Below are 10000 nucleotides of genomic sequence, written 5' to 3'. Positions count from 1 at the left end.
GCAGGCTGAAGAATACTGTACCTGGAGTATATGACTGTGATTGTTCCTCAGGTGATCCACATGCGGCGTAACCTGGACCAGAGCGAGGCGGCCATCGTGCAGGTGTTCGAGGAGAAGCAGCGCGTCTGGGAGCGAGAGATGGAGGAGCTGAGGCAGAACTACGCCGGCCGTCTGCAGCAGGTGTCCCACCGGGCCCAGCGCACACAGCAGGCCCTGCAGACCCACATCGCCCGTCTGCAGCAGGACAAGGGCCGACTCCAGGAGGAGATCAGCGCCCTGCTCGCACAGAGAGAGGAGCTGGAGCGCAAGTGTCTGGATTACCGCAAGGAGCAGGCGGATATTCTGCCTCGTCTGGAGGAGACCAAGTGGGAGGTGAGAGCAGCAAAATAAAGCCTCCAAAAGGTTGCTCAGAGAACCTTTCAGTGATCAGTTCTTAATTTAATCGCACAATATAGTGACTGAAAAAAAAAAAGTTGAGTTGGTCATAGAATGAGTAAACATGTTGATGATAACTCTTTTTTTTTTTTTTTTGTACTACTGTACATGCTATTAATGTATAATAGTAACCATAGAATGTGATGAAATAGTTTAAAATGAGTTAATAACTGGACTGAGATATATAAGAATTTTGAAGGTTTTATTTCATTTATAAAGCTTTAAAAATATTACTGACTGGTGTTTTAGTGCATTTTATGCAAAAAATAAAACAATTGTCACATGACCAGAGCAGTTTATTAAATTCCTGTTTGCACCATGAGCACTGCATAAATTATTTTCTTGTTTTGTAATATGAATCAAGATGCATTTACTTGACAATTAAAATGATTTATGATATTAAGTCTTGTTTTCTAAAAAAAAAAAAACAAAAAAAAACATTTTGTCAGTTTTTTCTTTTTTTTTCTTTCTTGTATATATATATATATATATTTATTTTTTTACAGAAAACAAGACATAATATCTTGAGTCATTTTACTTGTACAGAAAATTAATCTTGATTCAAGAATATTTTGATATTTATACTAGAAGACAAGACAAAAACACTAACGAAGAGAATCGTTTTTTTTTTTGCAGTGAAAAAAAGTAAAGTATGTTAACAAAGATATAACAAAGATTTTTGGTACATGTTATCTTTAAGGTGTCTAGTATTAATACTGTATATGAATTTACAGTTATTCAGTTTTGTTGAGTTGGTCATAGAATGAGTAAACATGTTGATGATAACTCTTTTTTTTTTTTTGTACTACTGTACATGCTATTAATGTATAATAGTTACCATAGAATGTGATGAAATAGTTTAAAATGAGTTAATAACTGGACTGAGATATATAAGAATTTTGAGGACTGCAGAAATAATTTAATTTCAGTATACACAACCATAAAACACACACTTTTCCATAAAATTAAAAAATAATAATTATTGATTATTTCAAGGGGTTACTAATGACACATAATTTTGATATTTTCATGTCTGGGAAAAATTTGGGATTAAATGGCTTAAAAGAACCTATTTTTATTCGGTTGAAAAACATTTAAAAAATCTAAAGAACCTTTTGTTCAATGTGAAGATTCAGTGGATGCTAAAGGTTCTTCATAAACCATCAATGCCAAATAAAGAACCTTTATTTTTAAGAGTGCAACACAGACACCAATGGAGAAATCTAATAATTCATTAAAGCATAAAAATGTAACATTTAAATTAATAACAGTCAAAATTAAATACAAAAAAATGAAGAAAAAAATATGCAAATGTGTTGATAAATTATTGAAATATGAACTTAAAGTCTCAGTGGGGCTTTAAGAAAATATTTTAGATCAAAGGGGTTCGGCTGAATAAAAAACAAACAAACTGTGAATTCCTGCTCTAGAGATACAAGAGCATATTTTATATAAAAACGTCTGCTAAATGACTATTTAGGCCAGTTTTTATGCAATTTTTATGGCAGTTTACTCTAACCTTATGTACTGGTTATAGCCGGTCAAAAGTAATTTGTTAATATTTATGCTCACCCCAAAGCTGAATTTATTTAATTAAAATTAAATAAAAAACACAGCAATGTTGTGAAATATTATTACAATTCAAAATACCCTTTTTCTATTGTAACATACAAACTGCCGCTCAAAAGTTTGGGATCAGTAAGATTTTTAATGTTTTTAAGGGAGTCTCTTCTGCTCATCGAGGCTGTATTTATTCGATCAAAAATACAGAAAAAAACAGTAATATTGTAAAATCTTATTGCAATTTCTAATATTGGTTTCGTATTTTAATATACTTTAAAATAGAATTTATTTCTGTGACGCAGCGCTGAATTTTCAGCATCATTAATGCAGTCTTCAGTGTCACATGATCTTCAGAAATCATTCTAATATGCTGATTTATTATGAGTGATGAAGCTGCTTCATATTGTTTTTTGGAGCGTGATACTTTTTTCTTTGATTCTTTGATGAATACAAAGTCAAAAAGAGCAGCATTTGTTCAAAATAGAAATCTTTTATAACAATAGAAGTCTTTACTATGACATTTATTCATTTAACACATCCCTCCTGAATAAAACTATTCATTTCTTTAAAAAAAGAAAAGAAAGAAAAAATGTACTGACCCCAAACTTTTGAATAGCATTGTATATTGTAACAGAAAATTAATTTTTTAAATAAATGCAGTTCTTTTTAACTTTTTATTAACCAGAGAATCCCCCCAAAAATATGAAGCAGCACAACGGTTTCCAACATTGATAATAAATCAGCATATTATTATGATTTCTGAAGATCATGTGACGCTGAAGACTGCAGTAATGATGCTGAAAATACAGCGCTGCGTCACAGAAATAAATTACAGTTTAACACATATTCACATAGAAAACTGTTATTTTAAATTGCAATAATATTTCACAAAATAACAGTTTTTTCTGTATTTTTGATCAAATAGATACAGCCCTGATGAGCAGAAAAAAACTTCTTTAAAAAAACATTAAAAATCTTACTGATCCCAAACTTTTGACCAGCAGTGTATATATAGTATAGTAATATATAGTAAAAAATAATGTTCATCTTTGATTTATAAAAGTATTAATTCCTTTGTTTAAAACATATTTTAGATTGATAATAATCAGAAATGTTTCTTGAGCAGCAAATCAGCATATTAGAATGATTTCTGAAGATCATGTGACGCTGAAGACTGCAGTAATGATGCTGAAAATTACATTTTACTATATATTCAAATAGAAAATAGCTATTTTAAATTCCAATAATATTTCACATTTTGACTGTATTTATGATCAAATAAATGCTGCCTTGGTGAGCAGAAAAGAAACTAATTTTAATTATTCCTAACTTTTAACCAAGTAGTGTATGTTATTCATTACACTGACTGAAATATCTGGGAGTATTTCAAGAAAACAGTTCAAGTCTAAGGAGTTCAGGAACGGATAGAGACTTACAGCAACATACAGTGATGGCTTTGGTTTGCTTTGTGTTGATCAGCTGTGTCAGAAAGCGGGTGAGATCTCTCTGCTGAAGCAGCAGCTGCGGGAGAGTCAGAACGAGGTAACGCAGCGGGCCGGAGAGATGGTGGCCCTCAGGGGTCAGCTGAAGGAGCTCAACGCCCAGATGAAGGAGCGCGAGGAGACCATGATCGGCCTGAAGGACTCGTACACCAACAAGAGCCGCGAGCTGGAGAGATGTGAAGGAGAACTGAAGAGAACGCTGACAGAGGTGCGCACACACACACACACACACACACACTCATATCCAATGCACCACACTTATATGATCCTGACTAAAGTCGTATTTAATAATAACAACAAAACTGCAGTAAGTGCAGAGGCGTTGTGTGCAATGTGTAAATACTGACTAAATATGAACATACTCATCTCACTCGCACAAAAACAGATTTAGTATTCCTCAAAATGAATAAAAACTGACTGTGTGTTTGTGCTAGAAGACTCAAATCAAAACGAGATTTTTTGCATTAAAGTACACTGAAAAACCTGATAAGTTAAGAGTACTCAATACATTTGAGTATAACCATAACCGAAACCTATGTAAATCCTAACATAACACAACATTTAAGTACTAACTTGTGTCTCCCTGTGTTAATCTTGTGCAAAACACACGCACAAAACCAGTCTTAAGTCACCGGGGTATATTTGTAGCAATAGCCAAAAATACATTGTATGGATCAAAATTATCAATTTTTCTTTTATGCCAAAAATCATTAGGATATTAAGTAAAGATCATGTTCCATGAAGATATTTTGTACATTTCTTACCGTAAATGTATCAAAACTTAATTTTTGATTAGTAATATGCATTGCTAAGAACTTCAGTTGGACAACTTTAAAGGTGTTTTTCTCAATATTGAAATTTTTTGCACCCTCAGATTTTCAAATAGTTGTATCTCAGCCAAATATTGTCATATCCTAACAAACCATACATCAATGGAAAGATTATTTATTCAGCTTTCAAAAAAATTGACACTTAAGACTGGTTTTGTCATCCAGGGTCACATTTGTCAAAATAAACTGCCATGCATTTGACTTCTTTTTCATTTATATATATACACAAACATACACTCAGTTCTCCAAAATGAGAAATTTTTCTTTTATGCCAAAAATCATTATGATATTAAGTAAAGATCATGTTCCATGAAGATATTTTGTACATTTCCTACCGTAAATATATCGAAACTTCATTTTTGATTAGTGATATGCATTGCTAAGAACTTCATTTGAACAACTTTAAAGGTGTTTTTCTCAATATTTAGCACCCTCAGATTCCAGATTTTCAAATAGTTGCATCTCAGCCAAATATTGTCCAACAAACCATACATCAATGGAAAGATTATTTATTCAGCTTTCATGTGATGTGTAAATCTGGTTTTGTGCTCCAGGGTCAGCTATGTAATTTTTTAATTGAATTTGATACTCAGCACACACTGTAAGCGCTGGTTTGTTCTCTCCGCAGGTGTCGATGTTGCGTGACAAGCTGGTGGTGTTCGAGGCGGAGGTTCTGGGTCTCAAGCGGGCTCTGAGCGAGCTGAGCTGCAGGAACGATCACGGCGTGTGTCTGAGGGACATCAGCGGCAGCAGCAGCTTACCCTGGGCCGGCCTGCACTCGCCCCGAACGCCCGAAGCCCTGCCCCTCGACAGCTTCCTCAGCCTGCAGAGCGACGAGGCCAAAGCGCAGCGGCAGGAGGCCGGAGAGCTGCGGCGGCAGCTGGAGCGACTGCAGGGCGAGCTGTGTCTGGAGCGGCAGCAGAGAGAGCGGCAGGCGCTCACCTTCGCTCAGGAGCGACACACCTGGCAGGGAGAGAAGGAGCGAGTGCTGAAGTACCAGGCGCAGCTGCAGATCAGCTACGTGGAGACGCTGCAGAAGAACCAGGCGCTGGAGGAGCGGGTCGGTCAGCTCGGAGCCAAACTGGGCACCACGCCCGGATCACCCGTCAGCCTCTCCATCCCCGTCCTGGTGACCCGACCATTATCATCAATGTTGGAAACAGTTGCGCTGCCCAATATTTTTGCGGAAACTGTAATACATTGTATAAAATGTGACCACAAAACCAGTCATAAGTGTCAATTTTTTTAAATAAATGCAAAAAGTTTATAAATAAATAATCTTTCCATTGATGTATGGTTTGTTGGACAATATTTGTCTGAGATACAACTATTTGAAAATCTGGAATCTGCAAAAAAATCTAAATATTGAGAAAATCACCTTTAAAGTTGTTCAAATGAAGTTCTTAGCAATGCATATTACTAATCAAAAATTAAGTTTTGATATATTTACGGTAGAAAATTTACTAAATATCTTCATGGAACATGATCTTTACTTAGCTGCCTAAGTTTACTTCACTATATTACCATTAAATCCTACTGTAATCATGACAAACTATAAATCATTGGAAAGGTCTTAGACTCCTAAATAGATATTTTACCATTTTTTGTTGTTACAAATTATGTAGTAACAGTAATAGATTCATTTATGACAAGAGTGCACCAAGAGTCTACGATAAATCTACATCATAACAGGAGTTCTGACCTTTGTCACAAAAAGTCTTTATTTCTTTGCCTTTTTCCCTATCACATGTTTTAGCAATCATCATAGGTTATATATCATTTGAAAGCTTAAAATCTCAAAATTCATCCTGTGAAAACCATTTTGAAATCAGACATTGCGTTACCATAGAAATGGTATTTCAAAATGTTTTAGCGGTGTCCTCCACCTTAGCGGGGGTGTCATATTACAAAATGTATTACGGTCTTTTAGAATCAAAACTTTTTATAATCTTGACAAAATACATATCGTTGGAAAGGTCTGAGTTTCAAGATTCCATATTTGTTGGTTATTTTGTTATAGACTTAATATTGAGAGAGAAATTGATAGATTTGTGACAGAAATGCATCAAAAAAAAAATTCAATGGAGTTTGGATGACACCTGGTGGCTGTTTGTGGTATAACGCCTAAACAAAATCGCATATGAACCTCGTTTTTTAAAATATCAACTTCAAATTTGGAACACAACTTATGTACACATATGGCTTTCATTTTATAGCAATTTTGGATTTTTAACTATTTTTTAAAATGTTTATTCTATTTAAAATGAAATAAAAATAGTATAATATATTTTCTTTACAGTAAATTTATAACTTTTTAATACGTTAATTTTATTAAATGATTTCACTTCTGTAATAATCTGCTAATTGTCTTCTTTAAAAAGAGACCAACCTTAGGCCTGTATTAAAAAATAATTCATGAATTATAATAATTTAAGTTTGGATAGTGAATTTTCAAAAATGGGGATGACAGTTAAGGGGTTAATATCCTAATGATTTTTGGCATAAAAGAAAAATCTATATTTTTGAGTCGTACAATGTATTGTTGGCTATTGATACAAACATACCCGTGCTACTTATGACTGCTTTTGTGCTGCAGGGACACATATTAAGAAAGAAATTTAACGCTTATTCATCAAGGACACATTAAATTGATCAAAAGTGACAGTAAAGACATTTATAAGATTACAAAAGATTTCAAATAAATGCTGAACTTTCTATTCATCTGTGAATCCTGAAAAATAAAATGCATCAGTTTCCACAAAAATATTGAGCAGCACGACTGTTTTCAACATTGATAATAATCAGAAATGTTTGTTGAGCAGCAAATCAGCATATTATTATGATTTCTGAAGATCATGTGACACTGAAGACTGCAGTAATGATGCTGAAAATACAGCTGCGCATCACTGAAATATATTACAGTTTAACACATATTCACATAGAAAACAGCTGTTTTAAATTGCAATAATATTTCACATTTTTACTGTATTCTTGCAGGGCGAGAAAGAGCGTGTGCTGAAGTATCAGGCGCTGGAGGAGCGGGTCGGAGCTAAACTGAGCACCAGGCCCGGATCTCCCGTCGGTCTCTCCATCCCCGTCCCGCTGACCGTCACTCTGTCCCCGACCGCCGGCGACCCCAAACCGCCCGCTCTGCATCAGCTGGCGCCTCCGTGGCCCGGACCGACTCGCCTGGAGCGGATCGAGTCCACGGAGATTTAGACGCGAGACAATCGACACGAGACTGTTCTGTGTGAAGACTAAAGAGGGCCGAGATCAGCCTGTGTTACTGCAACAGATGAAAGAATAATGCAGTTATGAATCAAAAGTGATGCACATTTCTCCAGCTTTCAAACCTTCTGACTCTCGTTTGGTCATCAGTGATATGGAGGAGAAACGTTTCACTAGTCTGTGTGGGCCGTACGGTACCGGCGTTTGGAGTAATTAGGATTTGTTCATGTTTTAAAAGTAGTCTCCTCTGCTCACCAAGGCTGCATTTATACAGTAAAAATAGAGAAATATTATTACAATTTAAAATACCTGTTTTCTATGGAAGCTTGCTTCCGCCATGGAATAAAATTAAAACTTTTAATCTTTTTTTTTTTTCTTGCATTTGCGAGTTTTCTGCCACGGAATAAAAAAACGAAAGAAAGTACTTGCGACTTTAATTTCACAATTTTGAGTTTTTCCGTGCAGTTACGAGTTTGTGTCTCACAATAAAGCCTTTTTTCCTTAGAATCGAGATATGGGGTGAGATATAAATGCAAAATTCAGAATTGTGAGATAAAATTTTGCAATTGTAGAAACAAGCTTCCATAGCTTTCTACTGTAATACATTTTAAATGTAATTTATTTCTGTGATGCGCAGCTGTATTTTCAGCATCATTACTGCAGTCTTCAGTGTCACATGATCTTCAGAAATCATTCTAATATGCTGATTTGCTGCTCAAGAAACATTTCTGATTATTATCAATGTTGAAAACAGTCGTGCTGCACAATATTTTTGTGGAAACTGTGATGCATTTTATTTTTCAAGATTCACAGATGAATAGAAAGTTCAAAAGAACAGCATTTATTTGAAACATTATAAACACCTTTGAATCAAATTAATGCATCCTCACTGAATAAAAGTGATAACTCTGTTTTTAACAATTCTCAGAAATCATCGTGCATTCCCATTAATCTCAATCAAACTGCAATTGGGTTATTTTGATTAGATAAAAAAAAAAAACAGCTAACTAACACAATAAAACCATGATTTTTGAAAATTCTCTTCAAGTATTCATTTCTTTCTTCTTTTTTACTCAATAATGCGTCAGTTTCCACAAAAATATTGTGCAGCACAACTGTTTTCAACATTGATAATAATAATAATGTTTCTTGAGCAGCAAATCAGCATATTATAATGATTTCTGAAGATCATGTGACACTGAAGACTGCAGTAATGATGCTGAAAATACAGCTGCATCACAGAAATAAATCACAGTTTAACACACATTCACATAGAAAACAGCTGTTTTAAATCAAAGATATATTTTGACTGTGTTTTTGATTAAATAAATGCAGCCTTGCTGAGCAGAAGAGACTTCTTTCAAAGACATTTGAATTATTCCACAGTTCTGACCAGCTGTGTGTGTCACGGAGCGAGGTGTTTTGTTCCTGAAGGAATCTAATGTTGGTTCAGTGATGTTTTATTGTTTCAGGGATGCTGGGGAGCATCGGTTCCCATCACTGCTACTGTCTGCAGTGACTAAACGTGAACAGCAGGGGTCATTAGACGACAAACAGAGGGCTCCTATCTGCAGGTAGAATTACTTGAAAAAAGAAAAGCTGTTTCTGTCTCAGTTTTTTCATTTGGCTGAAATTAAAACCCGAACCGAACTTGCTTTCCTTATTCTACGGTGATGTTTCTGGAAGGTTCTGAGAGTTGCTGCTATGTTCTGATGTGACGTCGCGGTGTGTTGTGGGTAGACAGGCAGGCTGTGAAAATGATGGTTATTTATGTGAAATCGTTATTTCCAGTATACCAACATATTGCGTGTGAATATTTTGAGAAGATGAAAATTATTGTTATTTCATCGTTCTGATTATCGTGAATAAAGCCGATATTTTAGCTTTGTTTTTCTGTAACATGTAACACTTTTCTCCGATGAAATGGTTCAAATGCATCAACGATTTCCAAAACCATATTCCTTTTGATGTAGTTCTGATGTAATTATTTGATTTGATGATGTAATTCATTGATTTAGAGATCAAATGCTATGTTTTTATACTTCTATTGTTTGTATTTATGTTACTGTAATGATTTGCGTAAAAGCATATCCGCTCAAAACACATTAAATGATAAAGACACAAACCAAACAGCATAGTCCTCTTTGAGATGTTTGATTAAAAAATTAAAAAATTAAATAAAAAACATCATAGCTGTTAATCCTAAAGCAGTGAAAACTAGTTTGACACACTAGCAGTTGCCAAGAGGTACTTTTCCAATACAAATAAGACCAATCTACCTTTTCATAACTTAATTTAAAAAAGTTATGACCAGTCTTGAAGAAAAGAAAAAAAAAAATGAGTTGACTAACTTTTTAAGACTAGTCTAAACAGTTCATGCAATCGGCTCCTGAATCAAATGATTCGCGAACTCGCTCAGAAGTTCCGATTTGAATCAAATGA

The 10000-nt window shown here is 34.7% G+C and overlaps 1 protein-coding gene across 2 annotated transcripts in view; it reads left to right on the top strand.

The window, feature by feature from the left end:
- Positions 1-10000, top strand: part of lzts3b (leucine zipper, putative tumor suppressor family member 3b) — a 17031-nt gene that overhangs the window by 6876 nt on the left and 155 nt on the right. Inside the window, exons 4-8 of one of the 2 annotated variants that reach the window (XR_009272629.1) lie at positions 52-372; positions 3478-3708; positions 4959-5459; positions 7328-7767; positions 9031-10000. The exon at positions 9031-10000 is cut by the window's right edge and continues 155 nt beyond it. Coding sequence is in view for 1 of the 2 variants with exons in the window: in XM_058785636.1 (XP_058641619.1) it covers positions 52-372; positions 3478-3708; positions 4959-5459; positions 7328-7549 (1275 nt within the window). In the remaining variant the exon portion in view is untranslated. Of the gene's footprint in view, positions 1-51; positions 373-3477; positions 3709-4958; positions 5460-7327; positions 8227-9030 lie in introns of those variants that run through there. The other variant, XM_058785636.1, reaches the window with a different exon arrangement.

This window comes from Onychostoma macrolepis, chromosome 08, assembly GCF_012432095.1.
Source record: "Onychostoma macrolepis isolate SWU-2019 chromosome 08, ASM1243209v1, whole genome shotgun sequence".
NCBI lineage: Eukaryota > Metazoa > Chordata > Actinopteri > Cypriniformes > Cyprinidae > Onychostoma > Onychostoma macrolepis.
This window is presented reverse-complemented; position numbering and strand designations above follow the sequence as displayed.